Source organism: Neomonachus schauinslandi, chromosome 7 (assembly GCF_002201575.2).
Source record: "Neomonachus schauinslandi chromosome 7, ASM220157v2, whole genome shotgun sequence".
Taxonomy (NCBI): Eukaryota; Metazoa; Chordata; class Mammalia; order Carnivora; family Phocidae; genus Neomonachus; species Neomonachus schauinslandi.
In genome coordinates, this window is record NC_058409.1 from 23,266,553 (window position 1) to 23,286,175 (window position 19,623).

The 19,623-nt window shown below is 38.3% G+C and overlaps 2 protein-coding genes across 8 annotated transcripts in view; both read right to left on the reverse strand.

Moving 5' to 3' along the window:
• RAPGEF6 (Rap guanine nucleotide exchange factor 6) overlaps positions 1 to 8,452 on the reverse strand; it is a 198,932-nt gene extending 190,480 nt beyond the window's left edge. For all 5 annotated transcript variants that reach the window (XM_044917076.1, XM_044917078.1, XM_044917077.1 and 2 more), the window contains exon 1: positions 8,293 to 8,452. In XM_044917076.1, the coding sequence (XP_044773011.1) occupies positions 8,293 to 8,361 (69 nt within the window). In that variant the 5' untranslated portion in view covers positions 8,362 to 8,452. The remainder of the gene's footprint in view (positions 1 to 8,292) is intronic.
• Positions 8,453 to 14,864: 6,412 nt separating this feature from the next.
• The window catches only part of FNIP1 (folliculin interacting protein 1), a 160,896-nt gene continuing 156,137 nt past the window's right edge, over positions 14,865 to 19,623 (reverse strand). For all 3 annotated transcript variants that reach the window (XM_044917080.1, XM_021701872.1, XM_021701870.1), the window contains 2 exons: positions 19,494 to 19,609; positions 14,865 to 17,036 (listed from right to left, as the gene is read on the reverse strand). In XM_044917080.1, coding sequence (XP_044773015.1) covers positions 16,958 to 17,036; positions 19,494 to 19,609 — 195 coding nt within the window. In that variant the 3' untranslated portion in view covers positions 14,865 to 16,957. The remainder of the gene's footprint in view (positions 17,037 to 19,493; positions 19,610 to 19,623) is intronic.

Here is a 19,623-nt window from a genome sequence, read left to right on the forward strand (position 1 = left end):
TGAATGTGCATCTGCTGTAGAAAAGCACAAGAGAATCTTTGTTCTGCCACCCTCAGGGATGTGCACAGTGACTCACTCTAAAATGATTCCAAGTACAATGATGCGCTTTCGCCAATTCAGAAAAAAACCTCTACAAGTGTATATTTAAGGATTATTCTAAATTCTGAAATGGATTAAAACTACAAGAACACTACGTTTTACATTCTTACAGTCCTAGCCACCTCTTCAACTTCTTCCCACAAAAATAAGCTAGGTTTGTTTTTTTTTTTAAACCTTTTTCTGACTGTAAAAAGGTAATTATATTAGCACCTAGCTGAGCATGTAATTTTTGCCCAGGAAAAATTTTAAGTCATCTGGTTAAAATCATATGAGCAATTAAAACCGATATTTATCTATACTTCTCTCAGAATTTCCTGCACATTTGTTTTTCGTGTCTGTGTTTTAAAAACCGTACAAAAAAGAAGTTCCTGTTTCAAGGTATGACTACATTTCTTCTATCTGTATTGTTTATGAAGAACTGCCAGGTTAAACTGTCTCTTTATGGCAACGGTACTATATTCATATTTTAATTAGAGTATTAATAGCAAATTTGGCCATTTTTGCCAAACTTCATCAGTCTTTTAATCTCAGCACTTCAAATATTAGACCAATAGAAACCACCACTAAAAGAGGGAAACAGTATTTTTCACATTCCTTTTCTTCTTAAAGTCATTTACAAATATGTGGATACCTACTATGTACTAAGTATTGCATACTATGCACTGGGACATTAGGATACTTTGTCTTCAAGGAGCTCATATTCCAGCCACATAGACAAACACACAAGTAACCATACCAGGGTAATTACTGTGGTGCAGGAAGGTGTGAATTACTGTGGTGCAGGAAGGTGTGAACTATCCTGGGAACACTGAGAAGGAGTGGAAAAGTAAGGATATCTGCAGTTTTGCAGATGAGCACTGGAGATGACACTTCAGTGAGGAGACTGAACTTGCCAAGTCAGGAGATGGCTTTCCAGTCAGAGAAAATGGGCAAGCTAATATGTATGCTACCCTTTATTGAGTGTTTATTATGACAGGCACTTGCTAAATATTTAGTCCACACAACAATCCCAAAATGATATTTGGTCTTAGAAAAGTTAGGCAACATGCCTAGGATCACTCTAATTCTCAGTGCTGGAGCCTATGTTTGAAGTAGTCTTACCCAAATGCAAAATCCAGGGCTATAAACACTGCTATAACCATACTTTCCAACCTGTATAAAGCATAGAGACAGGAGACCATGACACAATGGACAATGCTTCTCACCTCTCTCTGTATACCAGAACTACTTAAGAAGCTCTCTAAAAGTACTAATGCTTAACACTCCATTCCAAAATGTTCTCACCCAAGAAATAAAGGGTAGGCATAGACATTCAAAGAAAAGTTCCCTACAATGAGATATATAGCCTAGATGGAGAGTAAGGTGTTTCAATATTTTAAGTAGTTAATATGCATGTGTTTGGGGGAAGGGATGATAAGGCTAGAGTGCCACGCAGAAGACCATGGAGGACTTTACCTCTATATAAATTCACAAAAAGTACTTGGTGCCTTTGCTTTCTTGAGTCTTATTCTCTTCAACCCACTGCAATCAGGATCTTTATTCATCAGTACAGTGAAATCATTCTAATAGACATAATCCAAAGAATTTATAAGTCCTCCCTTTTCTTAAACTCTCAAAGTATCTGACATTAGTGATTAAGGATTTGTCTGAAATGCCCTCTTGTAGCAGCACTCTTCTATTCTCATCCTACCTCTCTAACAATTTCTTTTCACTCTTTTTTGCAGTTTTCTTTCCCTTGTCCCATCCTTTGAATAGTGGAACACCCAAAAGGGCTGTCCAACTCTCATATAGCTTTTCACCCTTGTCATTTCTACCAATCTCATGACTTCACCTATAACCCATATGCCGTAGACTCTCACATCAACTCAGACCCAGAGCCTGGCTTAACCTGAAGCTCCAAATTCTTACAGAATATCCCTACCTGTATCACCTGCATGGAGTCCAAAACCACTTCCAAAACTTAATCTCTTCCCACTCTAATTCTGCTTAATAACGCACTCTTAAACAGGCGGTTACCCAAATCAACAATCTAGAAATCATCTAAACTCCTGTTTTGCTCTTGCACCCAGTCGAAACCTGTTTCCAACAAGCAAAAGACAGGAAGCCAAACTTAACCTGGTATATTAGAGAACCTTGAGAGGAACATAAGGGCATGGTGTATCTTGGCCTTAAATGCAGCTTCTGGGGCTGAGAAGCAATTATCTCAAAAGTAGGTATGAACAGAGTGAGGCAGACAATTCTAAAGGGTAGCCAAAAGGGTGAGTTAGGATAAAAAGGATAGGCAGATGGAGATCAAGAAAATCACCAAGACAGGTGATTCAAAGTCCAGTCCAGGGGTAAAACACAAAAAACCAAGTCCTCTTGGTTGCTGCAAATAATATACATTGTATGACTGCACTCGAAGTTCAAAAGTAGGCAGAACACATTTATGGTAAAAGATGTCAAAAAAGTGCTTTCCTCTTGGAAAGGGTACTGACTCGGAGGGGCAAAGGAGGAGTTTCTGGATAGGTGGTAATATTCCATACCCCGATTTGGGTGGTAACTAAATATATCTGTAAAAATTAAGCTGGCCATCTAGTTAGGATGCGTGGACTTCATCGTATGTGTATTATAGTCCATTTCAAACTTTTAAGAAAAAGCCTGGTGGGAGGCAGATACTCCCAATTCCAGTCAGTGACCACTTGGGCCAATTCTAGCTCCTCACTATCCCATTCTCCCACAGACAACTGCCTTATCTCACAACTGAACTACTTCATTTGTTTCCTATAACCAGGACCCTATCTCCTGGTTTCCCTGTCATCCTGATATAATCATTAATAGTCTTCTCTTTCATTCATAAACGTATCCTGGTTTGGACAAAATGTATGTTCACCCTACCTATAAGCCTTTCTGCTTTAGTTATAGCACCCCTCTTCTCCCCAATACATCTTCAACAACGCCTACAGAGTAATCTTTGTAAAGCTGATCTTATTTTCAGGCTTTAAACCCTCCAATGCTTCTCCTTTATTCGTAAAATCAAGTTCAAATCCTTGAAATGATTCAACCCTGCTAGTATATCCAGCTTTAACATTTAACCCCCAACACACCATACACAGTATTTTGCAAAGTTTATTATCACATCCCTCCCAAGAGGATTTTCAGACATTTTTTCCAAAATGCTGCCCCACCCCCAATTAAATACTAAGGAATAAGATTCAGTCTTTTAAGGCTATAAACCATACTAAGGTCTAAGATTTTTTCACTACTCCCCTAAAAAATAATTCTTGTGGGGCGCCTGGATGGCTTGGACAGTTGGTCAGTTAAGCTTCCTACTCTTGATTTGGCTTAGGTCATGATCTCAAGGTCATGGGATTCAGCCCCATGTGGGGCTCCCCACTCAGGGCGGAGTCGGCTTATCCCTCTCCCTCCCCTTCTGCTACTCCCCCCGCGTGAGCACACGTGCTCTCTCTCAAATAAATAAATCTCTAAAAAAAATAGTAATAATTTCTGTCCCTTTGGGGATGATATCACCCCAACTGGGAATGCATGCTTACAGAGTGGCTTCTTGTTCTACACATATACTTTTCCTTCACTCTTCCTGCTGCCTGGAATGACTTCCCTTTAGATGTCATCCAGACAGCTATTCACCATGTTTAAGATTCCATTAACTGCTCCTCAAAGTTTTTCCTTTTCCCACTTGCAGTCCAAAGTATCCTATTGTCACTAACAACCTTAACATCTTACTAATGTTTCCATTACCATCTCTTAACTCACTGAAGAACAGGGACCATATCCAATTTCTTTCTACAACACTGTATTTTAGTATTATGTCTGACATATTTATTAAATGAAAGGACATATTAATGTTATTTACCTAGGTGAGATAATACAACTGTTTACCTCAGACAGCCCCTCTTTAACCTGTTATTCTGATATAAATATTAATAGCACCTCTTTTAACTTGCAAAAATGATTTGGATAACTTATATTGCTAACTTATCTGCGCAGTGGGCAATTCTCATCAAGTGTGAAACATGATGAGATGTATTAAAAAGTAGACTGTAGCAGTAAAATAACAATAAATAAAATGACTCAAGTACAATAGTCAAAGGTAAAATGATGTAAGGGCCTGAACTAGGGTAGCAGAGCACGGGGAAAAAAGGTAGAAAGAGATTCAGGACATAAAATCAACAAGGTTTAGTGGCCAGTTGGACAGAGAGAAGATTATCACGGAGAATCAAGAGTCGAAACATGAATTTCTAGCCTGAGCAACTGGGGCAGTCACCAACAGAATATTAAGAGGGAATGATGAAGCTTCAATTTAGGACTACTGATTAAAGAACCTGGAGGACAATTTAATGGATGTATGGATCCAAAGCACATGAAAGGGGGTAAGAAGGACCAGGTGTCAGCCTATAAATATTAACTGAAGCCAAGTTGCTGAATGAGGCTTCCCAGGAAGTACAAAATCAACAGTTCTATCGATAAAAACTATTACCTTTTTTTAACAGGAGGACTATACAAAATGAATTCTGAATTTTGTTTTAACATTTATTCATTATTTAGTACATGCAAAGCATGATATTAAACACTTATGGAAATAAACCCCAAGAGTTAAGATAAGGAGCTCACTCTGAGGTAAAAAAAAGAAAGGTTATCGACAAAGAATGGTGTTGCATATGGACTGAGTTGAGGAAGGGCCAAATTCAAGACCTTAATTTTGACTGTACTATCTTTAATTTTGCTAGAAGGACTCAAAATGAGTACCTTACACCTTTCATTGATACAGAGCACTTAGCTTCGCAGAGTACTTAAGTCTAAAATTTTCCACTTAAAAAAAAATCTTTGTGAAGTGGAAGAGGAAATCAGAGAACTAGCTCAGGAAAGACAATGGGCTATGTAGCTGGAACTACGAAGTAGGAGAAATAGCAAGAAAGTAAAAACTGTGTTAGAACACAATTCTAAGTGGTATATTGTACAACACGTTTCCACATTCCATGTCTGGCTCACTAAGATTAAGTCTGAGATGATAATTTCACGTAAGGGCAACAGATGGTTCAAAATAAAGGGACTATTAGTTTTGTCCCAGAAACAAATAGAAGACCTCTATACTCATTACACACCGCAAACATATTACAAGATTATAAGACAGTGATTCTTACCTATTTGCCTATTTTTTCATAATGCTTTGCTAAGCATTCAAGAAAAAATTAGTTGAATGTATTTTATCCCCTTCTATTACACACTTTATTCGTTTGGCTTTTCTTCTCCTGCACTGTTTCTCCCACTCATTCTCTTTTGCTGGTCTCTGCTCTTCTCCCCTGATGTTGTAGTAATCAAGTGTGCCATGGGGCTATCTGTAGTCCTCTTCTCTTCTCTGTGTACACTCACCGCCTTGGTAATTTCATCTAGTCTCATGACTTGAAACAGTATCTACTAGCAAATGAATATAAAATATATAATATATATAATACATAACATAATATATAAAATATAAAAAATCTCCAGCCCAGCCCTCTCTATAGAAATACAAATTTGTATTTCTCCTTACTCAACATTTCTAACAGGACATTTCAAACTTAACATTTTCAAAACTGAATTCCTGATCTTCTCTCCCAAAACCTACTCCTCCAGCAGCTTTCCCCATCTCTGACACCAGCTGAAACTCTTTGATGGTAACTCCAATACCGATTTTCAGGCCAAAAACCTTGAAACCCTGCTCGATGCTTTTCTTTCCCCCAAAGCACATGGTTAATTCATTAGCAAATCCCGTTGGCTAAACCTTCAAAATATTTCTGTAATTGATTACTTCTTGCCACCTGCCTTATTATCACTTCAGTCTGAGTTACAATCAGCTCTGCCCGACTTCAACATGATAGCCTCTAACTGACGTGTTTGCTTCTTTCTACCCTTGCTCCCATATAGTCTATTTTCAACCCAGCAAGCAACCAGGGGGCTCTTTAAAAAGTTAAGTAGGATAATATCACCCCTCTGCTTCAAAATCCTCTGGTACCCCTCCCCCTTTCACACAAAATAAAAGTTAAGGAATTTCCAATGACTTACAAAGACTTTAATGATACACCCCCTCCTACACTACTATTATTGTCTAACTTCATCTCTTACAATTCTCACCCTTGTTTACTCTCCTCCAGTCACTAACAGCTCCTTGCTATTCCTTGAATGCACCAGACATACCCTCATCTTGAAGTGCAATGACTATTCCCTCTATTTCAAAAGCTCTTTCCCCATGTATCTCCAGAGCTAATTCCCGCACATGCATCAAACCTTCAATCAAAAGTCATCTTCTCAGAAATCACAACACTGACCATCTTATTTAAACTGCAACCCAGCCCTTGCCCCATGCTTCCAATCCCTTTATTCTTCCTTAAATTAGCCATTATCACATATTATTTAACTTACTCGATTGTATTTTTCCCGTCTCCTCCCTTGCCCCTTCCATTAGAATTGCAAGCACCAGTAGGGCATGCCTGTTTAGTTCACTGATACATACCAGTGCACAGAACAGTGCCGTGAATTTGTAAGATTTCAGTAAGTGTTAAATGAAAATATTTATAATAAAATTTTAAGAGTCCACTAAAAGAATAAAGATCTCCTGAAAAGAGAAACGTAATTTGATGAAATTCTCAAAAATAAATCATCACTTGGATTTAGGTTACCATTTCTTTACTCATACTTTTGTACTGCAAACAAATTCTATATTCACTCAAAAGCACTGCCAATAAATCAAGCAGTTACCAAGTTATGTCAGGATTGTAGACTGTACTGTGGGCAGTTGGTCAGCATTCCCTTAAACAATTCTGCTGTTCCAGTAAAACAAGATAAAGTACTTAACGCGGCACACACCGGCCAACATAATTTTCTGAATAGTTTAGAAAATCTTCTAAAACCAAAAAAAAGAAAAAAGGAAGGAAGAAAGAAAATCCCCTAAGGCTCAAAATAGGCCATTCCAAAGAAGCTAATTATGCTACTAAAGTAAGATTTTCCCATTAAAACGTGAATTTATCGTAAATAATATTTAAAAGTAAAACCTACATTATAGATTGCAAGACGTGCATAATCATTTCTAATTATATAAAACTATAGCAGATTCACCTGTGTGAAGGTGAAGGCTTTCAATTAGCTCACAATGACTTCAAGAATCATCACAGGGAAATTAAAACACATGGGATAATAAATGTAGGTCTCAAAATGAGGACTCTGGAAAGTGGCATAATTTGCCTTGTTTTCATTTAAAGATAAGGATCCCCAAAAAGTTTGACTTATCACAGCTACAGTTACACCTTGACTAATGTCATATCACAAAAGTTACTGAGATCCACTATGCAAAGCAGTATAAATCTGAAAAAACCTCAGAGTGGCTTAGGAACTAGCCAAAACATTTAATTTCATTTATTGCAACCATATACATGACAATCTAACAATCCCTTCACACTCTTATTATTGCTTTTTGGTTTAAGAAATATACCACTTATTACAGAAACTACTGCAAATCAAGGAAAACCTCCCACAAAATCTAAGCACTCTATAGGGCTATGCAAAATTACAAGGTTTCAGTTATGTGACTGAAAATCAGCATAGAGGTCAAATGAAAATCATTTAAGCTGATGCCACTGATGCTAACCCAACAGAGCAAATTTTGGATCCAAGCACAAAATACTGAAAAATTTCCCGCTGACAGTCTGAGAAAGTACCAACCAGAACCACCAGATCTTTAAATATGCATCATCCACCACCAGAATTCATCACCTGACTGGATGCAAAGTTTTAAGCTGATTTTGAAAACTTTCTTTTCTAGGTAAGGTCTCTGAAGGGACCTTTGAAGAGAAGTTACTTTTCGAGAATTTGACTACTAACCATTTCTACCTTGTTTTTCTATCTACCTAGGGACACTCTCACGCCGAGACCCACATTTTGCCCTGAGAAAATACGATTTTGTTATGGTGTCTTCTTATCGAAAACACTAGGAAGTTACCGGCAAAGACGGGTGTGCGGGAAGATTACACCTCAAGCAGGAAAGGCGGTCATCACCCCGGCGAGAAGGGCCTTGGGGGGGGGAGGGGGGAACGCAGAGAACAGATATACTGGCAGCAGGTGCGAGGCTCCGGCAAGGGGACAGTCGCCGCAGCTTTCGGACCGACAGGAGGATGCTGTCCGTTGGACAGTGGGACGCGCTCTAGCGTCAGCCAGCCTTACCTCGGGGGTCCGCTCGGGAGGCTTCTTCTTCAGCGCCTGCCTAGCGCCGGGGTCCACGGGTGAGTTCATGGCCGCGGCGCCGGCCCCCCTGCTCCCCAGCCTGCCCTTAGCAGTCCACGAGACAGCACATTCACCTCAGGTAGGGGGTCTGCACCCTCCACCCCCGAGGTAAAGAACTCCTGACCGCCCCAGGGTCTGCGCTCGAGCAAACAAGCCTTCGCAACGCCCGCCCAGGGCCTCAGCCCACGCGCGACTGGCCAGAGGGAAGCCCGCACGGGGGCGGAAGGAGGGCGGGTGCGCATGCGCAGCAGGGCGAGCACGCAAACGAGCGCCCAAGGGCGTGTCTCCGCGGTGACGTAAAAACTGGGGCGGTGCAGTTAGGCCTCTTCCGACTCTTCTTCGTGAGATTTGAAGACACGTCGCGAGATCTCACCTGAACCAGTCACGGGATCCGCCTCGGATTTGCGGTTTCGGCCGTTCCAACTTCCGGTGCAGGGACCGGAAACGCGCTGCGAGGGACTGAGCAAAAATAGCCTGTTGGGGCCAAACCGTAAGGGTAAGTGTTGTGGGGGGAGGGTTCTGTTTGTGCCCTAGTCCGGAAGCTCAGGGTGTGGCCAGACTTGGAGCTAAACTCCAGTTCTGCAACGCTGACACCCCTCCCTTGGAGAAAGTGCAGGAATCGTCGCTGCCGTTTCGCGAACGAGGAAGTTCACTGACTCTTCCCTGTGTCTCTTTTAATAAAACGAAATCTCTTGTGGAAGGAGGCCGTCAGAAAGTACTTGCCCTGTCCATTACGGACGTACTGAGATCGGGGCAGAGAAATTAAAGTGTCGCGGCCTTGAGCAGGAATTGGGCGCTGGTCCTGAGGCCAGCTCCCAGTTAGTGCTGGTTCGCGAAGTCAGGTGTGTACTTTTTCACATAACCAATGCCCAGGCAGCCCTCGCTCAGCTCAGCCCTTTCCTGGGGCCGGGGGCGGGGGGAGGATTTAGGGCCGCCTGGACTCAGGAGTGACCAGTTTCGCACTACATTTTATATACTAGCCTGTTTCCCAACAGAGCGAATAAAGCCAATTTCCATTTATTTACTGGTCCCTTGGTAAGAAAAACAGACCACTCTTCAGGATAGCCAGGCACCTGCAGATTAGGTTTTCACTGTGAGAAGACTGATAGAATTCCAGAACCCATTCGTTCTAGAACAGTATTTTTCACTGCCGTCCCTTTAGCGCATTGATGGGCCGCACTGGTCTCAAAATTCCTTAACTGGTAGCCATCATAGGCATGTTCTTTTTAATGAATTTTAAGCTTCCTGAGATTTGTATGCCACATCTAGGTACATCTTAGTATTTCTCACAGCAGTTAGCATAGTTAACTCAATAATTAAAAGAGATTTATGATTATGACGTTATTCAGTTTTCTAATGACGTGCTAAGAATTAAAATATTTTAGAGTAACAAAAGGGAAAGGAGAATTCAGGCTGCAACATTGACATTTCTGGAATCTGGTAATGATGGCTGATATTAATAGTTTTGTTTTCTGTTGGTCGTTGGGCTTGCCCAAACGAAGTTTTCAACATAATATTAGCACATTTCTTTTTTGAATATAGGTCAAAAACCCTACCAGGGAAGTTGTGGCTCAGCCATTCTGGAAATAAAGTAATTGTGGAGAGATCACAAAGAATTGCAATGACCCATTTTCGTCATTTTTTTGTGTGTATAAACATCCTCTCAAAGATCTGCCAAGGATCACAAACATTAGCCCTTCCATTCTTCAAGGATCATTTTCTAGGGCCACATAAATATTTGAAAGGGGGGTAAGGAATTAAAGCATGACAACCATGAGCTTAGACCTTACAGGCAAACATCTGATTTTGTGTCTTTAATAGGCCATTTCTATTTATACCAGTTGAAGTTATTTAATATCTCTTAACTTCAGTTTCCTTACCTGTAAAATGGGACTAGTAAAGGACCCATTGCTTTGGGATTCTCTTACATGACATAATACATGTGCAGTACTTCGGATGTTGCCTACACTCTTTATTACTTTACCTCTGAAAAGTGATTTCTCTGAAGCAGAAATTAAAGTGTGAAGAACTGGAAAGATTTTTAACGCCTAATTTTTTTTCATTAGTAACTTTAAGAAACACATTTATGTATTCATGAAGAGGTGCAACAAGAACTGTCACGAATTGCAGTTGTATGTGTAAACTGGGAAATGCTTTGGCAGAAAAAATCATCTAGTAAAGCTGAAAAATACCCTTTCACAGCAAATCCAGTCCTTGATAATATGTCCTGAAGAATACCATGTACACTAGAAAAGATGAACAAAACCAATAACACCAATGTCCACCAGTAACAGAATGAATATACCACTGGATTCAGTGGATGAATCTCCACCGTAATGTTGAGAGGGAAAAAAGCAAAACAAAACATGAAGTGTAATTATAACACAGGGCTCAAATACAAGCAAAATTAAATTATATCACATAGGGATGCAGTAGAAAGAAAAAAGGAGAGGATGTTCACAAAAATCAGACTGTAGGTACAAAAATGTTAGGATTATGATCAGGATTAGGGCACATGGAGGAAGGGGCTTCTAGGTTACTAGAACTGATTTGTTTCTTGACCTAAGTTATGGTTACATTAGTGTATATTGATTTTTCTATATATTTCATGAAAAAATTACACAAAAATAACTTTATTAGCTTTATCATAAGACAGCAATAGTAAAAACAATAAATGTCCATGGTAACTACGCAAATCTAAACTTAAGCACACTTTGAAATGTCCTTACCATCTTATATTGTGCTCTGCTAAGCTGAAAAAAGTGAATAGACAGTGAAAACTCTAATAGCTATTTTCAGAGAAAAGGCAACCTCTAGGATAGTATTCACCAGTACTACCTGGTATCTGAAAGGAAAAATAATGGTTCTGAATGCAAGCAGTTTATTAAATTCTAGGAAAAACAAAACATGGTTAATTCTTTAAAAAAAAAAATCTTAATTCCTTACCCTACTTTATTTTTCATTATACTTACCACAATCTGATACCATATTTTCATCTGTCTCTCCCACCAGTGGGAAATATGTAAATTCCCTAAGAACACAAGAAGGTTTGTGTTATTTACTGCATATAGCTGGCACTCAGACTTGTGCCCAGCATGTAACAGGTGCTCAGTGAGTATTTGTTGAATGAACAAATGGAATTATCTAAGGATACTAAGTAATTAAGAGGGGATTTTGCTGTTAAAAAAAAAAAAAGGGCACTTGATTGTTCTCTAATGGCAAAGAAAGAGGTCTGGTGAAGCAAATGTTTTATGCAAAACCGAATCCTAATTAGGCAGACATGCTCAGAATGGCTATCTTACCAAAAAAGAGCAAACCAACAAAAATATGGTAGTAAAGAGCACTGGTTTTAATAGCACTTGGAATGCAGTAAAGACTTGAGATTTGGAGTATGTTGGGAAATGGAGTCACTACTAGAGGAAAAAAAAAAAAGCATGTTTTCGCCCAAATCCATAAAGTCAGTTATGGTCATTAAATCAGAATCTGAGGGTGGGGTCTAGGAATTAGTATTTCTCAAAAGCTACCTAGGTGTTTCTAGTATGTGACGAGGTTTAAAAACTAAACTAACTCAGGTTCTGAACTAGTCTGACCCCACTTAATTCCAGCCCCTTCGCCGACTTGTGAGTGCTGGAATAACTGTGTGACACAAGAGTGGCATCACAAGTTTCTTGAGAAAATATCTCCCTTATATTTACACATTTCAACAATGTGACTCCCTCTGAGACAATTTAGGTAACATTGCCTTTACCAAGAATCTGAAGAGATGAGCACTGAGGTGAATACCAAGATTATTTTTGGACTGCCCTTGTTAAAATAGTCACTTGGAAAACAAGGAAGCTCAAGCCTCTCCAACTTAGTACTCTCCTTAAGAGTAAATACAGATTTATCCATGGGAGGTCTAATCAGTGTTAACCCAGAGATCTGTCTGTAATTTAATGAAGGGATTGGTCTAGGCTCACTTTGACCAGAGTCCCTTTTAAAAGAATTAAAAGGGACCAAGTCTCAGGAAACTACGTAGTGGGGGTTGGTGGAAGCTCTGAGCATATGCTTTAAGACCACCAAAGTTCTCCTGACAAATAGTGGGTGGAAATTTCAGATATTCTTTAAAAATCTCTTTTGGACTGCTTGTATTTCTTTTTTTTTTTTAAGGGATGTGTCAAAGGTTAAACCTAGAACAAACAAGACCAAGTCCATGGTCTGCACTCCAAAGCAAGGATAAGAAGCACTACACTCTCTAACCTTTGCCTTTTTACTCAAAGCTACAATTCCCAGCTCCCCCCCCGCCCCTTGCACCTTCACCTCAGGTTTGGTTCCATGTGCCATCCTAACGGCAAAAACAAACGAATACCAGATAATCTTTTACAATACATTTGTCACCACATACTAGGTGGAAACCATTCTGGTCTGAGAAACAAAACAAACCCTCATGGAAAGTCTGTATGATCTCAGATTAAAGTCTGTGTTTCAGATTCTTACTACCAAAATCACTCCTCTATGCTACTCCCAAGATTTCTCTAAATTTGTATGTGGGAACAGCACATATCAATACAGGTACCAGTTATAAACCTCTAAAATACCTGATGGATGCTTCCCAAATACTTGACACTTCCTCTCTGCTTTAAAATAGTGCACTTATTTTCTTTGGTCAAATATAAGAGTGATATATATAAAATGATATGAAAACAGGCACTACAAAAAGCCACTGGTCTAATGCTTCCTCTTGATATAACTCTGCCCAAATCTACTGGCCTGAGTAACATAAGGTAGCATCTCAACAGCCTACTCAGGGCTGAATCACTGCTGCAGAGCAGGCACTCTGGACTGATGAAAGAGCTTACTTACCCTATAATGAAGATGAAGAGGATAGACTTGCTCAGAGTCACATGCAAATCAGTAAACAAACCAACTGGCCGATATTTGGTTCAATTGTAAAGTCAGTGGTGCGGCACCTGGGTGGCTCAGTTGATTTAAACGGCTGCCTTCGGCTCAGGTCGTGATCCTGGGGTCCTGGGATCGGGCCCGAATCAGGCTCCTTGCTCCATGGGGAGCCTGCTTCTCCCTCTCCCTCTGCCTGCCTGCTGCTTCCCGTGCTTGTGCTCTCTCTCTCACTCTCCCTATCTCTGTGTCAAATAAATAAATAAAAAATCTTTAAAAAAAAAATTAAAAAAGTAAAAAAAGAAAGTCAATGGTAATTTGTACTGAATACCATGTTCTTAACTGGTTTACATGGCTTCTTCTAAGTTTTAAATGAATTTTAGTTTGTTTTCAGTTAAAGAAATTTTCTATTTGTCATTATGAGGAACAGGTCAAAGGGAACATTATACCAGTATATTTTTTGTGACTATATTTTCATTCATAAGAACATAATGTTAAATTCTCCCCACAACAGCTGGGGGCCATAGTGGGGAGGCTGGACAGATTACCCAGTAATAGCAACAGCCAAGAATTATTGAGCACATGGGGTGTGCCATGCACTGAGATAAATTTTTGATGTTCATTATTTCACTTGATTCGCACAACCACCTCAGAAAGTAGATTCTACTAAATACCAGTAAAGAAATTTGGGATTAAAGAAGGACATTATGAACAAGGTCACATATCTAGAAGTGCCACACTTGTGAAAAGAATACAAGTGAGCAGACACCAGAGTCCATGATATTACCTATACCTTATTTACACATGAAATAAAGACCAATATCGTCCATCAAATTGACGTGTATTTATTGCACAAATTTCCCCTAGAACTGGGAGGTTATTATAATACAGGTGTACATTTGAGAAATGTATACAGAACAAGGAACAAGTATATACATTTTACATATCCCACCATCTAAATAACTTAGAGAAAGCAGAACAATCTTATAAGACATCCACCAGAAGTAGGCATTGTGTAAAATCTTTTTTTTTTTAAAGTGATCATCCCCAGTGTATGCCAACTGCAACAAAATAAGATCTGTGCTAGTATGTTTATTGCACTTAACATTTTCAAACTCAATATTAAGACATATTAATAAAAGCCAGGAATATTTCAAATCAAACCAATTAGTTTATATACAAGGAAAAATTAGTTTTAAATCTATAATGTAAAAGATCCCTTTTTCATTTCCTGTTGCAAGTTTTTTTTATTTCCTGTTGAAACAAACAGGTTTTTAAAATATGTAACCCATATCTGTCTGTACCGTAGGAAGTTGAAAAAATTATTTTGAACAGGCCAAAACTCTTTTCACATTCATCATAATGATCACACTTTAAAGAAGTAGCAGCTCATTCCTTGGGCTTTGTGTAAGGAAAAACAAGACTATGATGAAGGTAGTAGAAATTACAGAGGGTTAGGAATTATAAAACTCAGGAATCCTATAAGGATTAATGATTCTATAAGAAACTATAGGCCTCTTCCTTCTGAGCAAAGCTTAGTTTTATTATTTTTTTGAAGATTTTATTTATGTATCTATTTATTTGAGAGAGATAGTGAGAGGGAGAGGAGAGGGAGAAGCAGGCAGGACCCCGGGATCATGACCTGAGCCAAAGGCAGACACTTAACCAACTGAGCCACCCAGGCGCCCCGTTAAGCTTACTTTTTAAAAGTAACGGTAGCATGGGCCATCCATTTTGGAAGACTAAATTTCCTAAATGACAGAGATTTCAAACAGGACTTGAAATAGTTTGATGATTAATTAAAAAAAGAAACAAGCAAAAACAGATATTATCTACCTGGTACATATCATTCTCAACTACAATCAAAAAATAATGGCCCACCTACTAATCTGTCTATATTCTGAATTCTGCCAAAGAGACTGATTCATAGAATTCCAAACAATAAAAGAGGGAAGAATTTCAATAATTAATGGAACAAGAAAATTAAGCCAAAGAAAACAGATCCATAAATACTCTTTGGCAGCAAGTCATCCACGGGAGACTCCGGTACTAACTGGGACCAGCTGATAGGACTCAGGGGCAAAAGTGATTGCAGGCACGATTTCAGGTTTACACTCCATCAAAACAACCATTTCTTGTCTAGTTGGAGATTTCTTGAATACATAAAGAACAAGGCAAAATGTGACCCAGCACTATAAATTCAAGGCCAAAGACTAAACAAACCACAGAAATTTTCCTTAATTACTAAAAATTCAAACAGCAAGAATGAATGTATTATACAGTAATTATACTTAGTAAGAGAATAAACAAGTGGGCTTTTAAGCTAATCAATTAATTACGATGAAAATAGTCCATGAAAGCAGAAACCAACTTCACGTCTAGCATTAAAAGTATCTTAGTGCTCGCTTCGGCAGCACATATACTAAAAGTATCTTAGATCAGATAAGTAAAGAATAAGCTATAATGTAGTATTCAAGTAAACTGAGGTAGTAGAGCATACTGAAAACTTTATCTACCCATCTTTCTATTTACATTACTTACAAGAGTTTGGTTCCATGTTAGCCTTTCTCATAAGCAACACTCGACAATATATACAAAAACATTAACAACTGAAAAGTGAAAATATTTGAAAAAAATTAGATTTTGGAAGAGAAGGGCTGTTAGAGAAAAGAGAATAATTTTAAGAGTTAAAATGAGCTCTATTAGTGTAAACTGAATATTATGAAGCAGTGAAACAAATATTCAGTTCCTGTGGGTTCAAGAAGGGCTGATACTGAAAGCAAAGGCCTTGGCTACCTGAGCACTTTTAAAGAAAATAGTAGTATTTTTCCCAATGCTTTGGTGTAATTTTTAATCCTAATTTTCACTTATTAAATTAGATGCAAATATGTAAATATTAACATTTTTAAGAATTAGCTTATACTTATAAACAAAACAAATGGTATAAAGTAGTATTCTTATTTTGGGAATCTACATTCCTCAGCCTTAAAAAAAGACTGGCTTTAGTTATAGTTTAGGGTGTGTGAACAGAAAATTCACCAGAGAGTAACATTTAAACACTATTTACAATTTATACTAGTTGAAAATATTATTTTAAAAAAAGGTATGTTTACCAATCAATCTTGTATTTCTACCACGGCTATTTTAAAAAATAGATACATATGTACACTTGGGTGGATAACATACACACATTTACACTCATTATTCTGGATTTACTATAACTAACAGGCTGTTTAAAATACTTTGAGAAATACCCCAAAATTACTATTTTGAATTGAAAAACAAAAGAACAAATAATCAAGCTTTTATAGATCTATCCATACCTTAGAAATAAGGAATTAAAACTAATGAAATGACTATTGCTGAGCCATTTAATCGTGAGACATCCATTGCTATTTATGAGCGTGGCAACATGGGAGTGATCATATGAAATTCCTTGATGTTACTCATTTAGAAATTTCTACACTTTGGCTTTTTCAAATGCTTTCCCTCAAAATTATTTATGCTGTATTTCACTTGGTTAAAAGTATACAACCACCCAAAAGTCCAACCAAAAGGAAAAAGCAATCCAATGATCACACAATATGTACTGCAACGCAGGATACCCAGGCATTTGACTCATTCAGATCGAAGTCTAACAGGGAAAAAAACTGCCATAAATGAATGTTGCATCTACTTCCTTGGTTTCTGTTTAACTTTCTACCAAAGTTAATTTCTTACAACCTTTATATTAAAGGAGTATCTGAGCAACATATGGAGAGTGAGTGCTTGCTACAGCAGCCAGAAGAGGAAGATCACTGGATTCAATCCTGAAATAAAGAAAACAAAAATCTCAGTTTAGGCTTTCTATAACCAAAACATCGTCTTACAGGTAATAAATGCTACATACCATATCTTAGCAGTCAAGAACCTAAGCCACTTGGGCCAAAGGGAAAAGGGTAAAAAGGGAGTTGAAGATAACACAAACTGGAAATGTTTCAGTAAGTAAAAACCAGAACAAAAGATTTTTTTAAAAAGAAAGCCACTGAAACCCAATAGTAACAAAGTCATGGATGTTGGAAAGCATCTCACTGATCTGCTAATAGACCAGGCATCAGAGCAAGGGACAGTATCTTAAGAAATACAATAAAGTCTAATAATAGAATAAATGTGTCCACCCATACTATTCTGGATACAAATGTTTTTATAGAAGTACTTGGGGGCGCCTGGTGGCTCAGTCAGTAAAGCATCCAACTCTTGGTTTCGGCTCTGATCATGATTTCAGGGTCGTGAGATAGAGCCCTACACTGGGCTCTGCACTCAGGGCAAGTGAAGGCCACTTGAGATTCTGTCCCTCTCCCTCTGCCCCTCCCCCCTCATGCGTGCACACTCTTGCGCTTTCTCTCTCTGAAATAAATAAAATCTTTAAAAAAAAAAAGTACTGGGAAGAAGTAATGGGAGCTGCTGCTTTTTTTTGTAATGGAAGCTTCTTAAAAATACATCCTACCATGAATAATTTATAGGAAAAAAAGTGGCCAATAAATATAGAAAAAGTTATGTAGGCTTATTCACGGTTAGAGAATAAATCTGAATAAAATCACATTACATTTTTTCAGCTAGTTGCTTGACAAAGATGAAAAAGCTTGACAATAGCCAGCAGTAGGAAGAGTGTGCTTCCTGCTGTCTGCGAGAATTTATTCTGATACTTTTTGGACAACCTTTAGTATTACCTATCACAATAACTAACAATATCCATCAAAAATTTAATACACATGTCCTTTAGCCAAAAATTCTACTTCTAAGAATTTATCCTACAAACTTCAAAGATTTATATTCATTCCAGCATTGATTTGTAATAGCACAAAACCTAAAAATATAAATTCTACCATATAATGAAATGCTATACAACCATTAAAAGTAAAGAGATAAATCAGTATGTACTTATATGAACATTCACGATATATTAAAAGGCAAGTTGCATAATGATATACAGAAAGTAAACCAATTTATACTTTTTATATTTTAAAAATTCTGTAAGAAGAGACAATTCATTAATTGTGTTTGGGTGAGGATCAGATGTTGGGGAAAAGACAGTGACAACTTAATTTTCATTTTATGTCAAAATGCACTGTAAAATTTGGTTATATGCATATTACATTAAAAACTAGTTTAGGGCGCCTGGGTGGCTCAGTTGGTTAAGCGACTGCCTTCGGCTCAGGTCATGATCCTGGAGTCCTGGGATCGAGTCCTGCATCGGGCTCCCTGCTCAGCGGGGAGTCTGCTTCTCCCTCTGACCCTGTCCCCTCTCATGCTCTTTCTCTCTCTCTCAAATAAATAAATAAATAAAATCTTTAAAAAAATAAAAACTAGTTTACATTTTTTTATGTTTTTTAAATTTTTTTTTAAAGATTTTATTTATTTATTTGACAGAAAGAGACACAGCGAGAGAGGGAACACAGCAGGGGGAGTGGGAGAGGGAGAAGCAGGCTTCCTGCCGAGCAGGGAGCCCGATGTGGGGCTCGATACCAGGAACCTGGGATCATGATCTGAGCCGAAGGCAGACGCTTAACGACTGAGCCACGCAGATGCCCCTAAATTTTTTTAAATAAAGGCATGACACACACAGAATCATCTATATCCAATCTAGATGATGAGGAATAGTATTAATGAAAGAATTTAATTTCGTTTCTGACACAATTGCTACTCGATGTTGATTCTCTCTTCCTTCTAAAAAGTTTAATTTAAAAAGGTTCTAGCTTGTTTCAATTTATGCAACTAGGATTTCGGGAAATAATTCACAAACACACACACACACACACACACAAGAAGCCATAGAACATAGGCAAAGTAACTACGAAATATAACGAAAAGTGCTAATCAGTGTTTCCCACCAATTTCCTGTTCCTCCTTCAGTTAGCATTTTTAAAAAATGTCCTCTTCCCAGGGAAAACTGCAAAGCATACAGACATGAAGATAATGGAGAAGGAGTAATAATATGTAGATAATGTACTACCACCCACAGAATAGTGTTACTTCAGTCAGCTCATTTGGATGGAAGGGCAGATGCTGGGAATGATGAGTTTACAACATATGTAAATTACAAGTTTCTCAACTTACTGTAATAGTATAAGGGACAATGCCTTTCAGATCAGTGGAAGCCAAGGATCTGCTTTTATATGGTATAAAGCAACCCAACTGATAAACAGTGTCCAACTTCTAAAAGGCAATTCTGGGGAATATTCTTTGCCTAAAGAAAGTGCAGTAAGAAAACAAAGCCACAAACATACCCTAGAACCACTCCTAGCTCCTTGACGTGAACACGCATCTGTCCCCTCAGGTACTCAGACAGCATTTTGCTCTTGAAGTATAACTCCTGTAATCGGTCTTCAAGATGCATTACACACTGCAGTTAAGGGG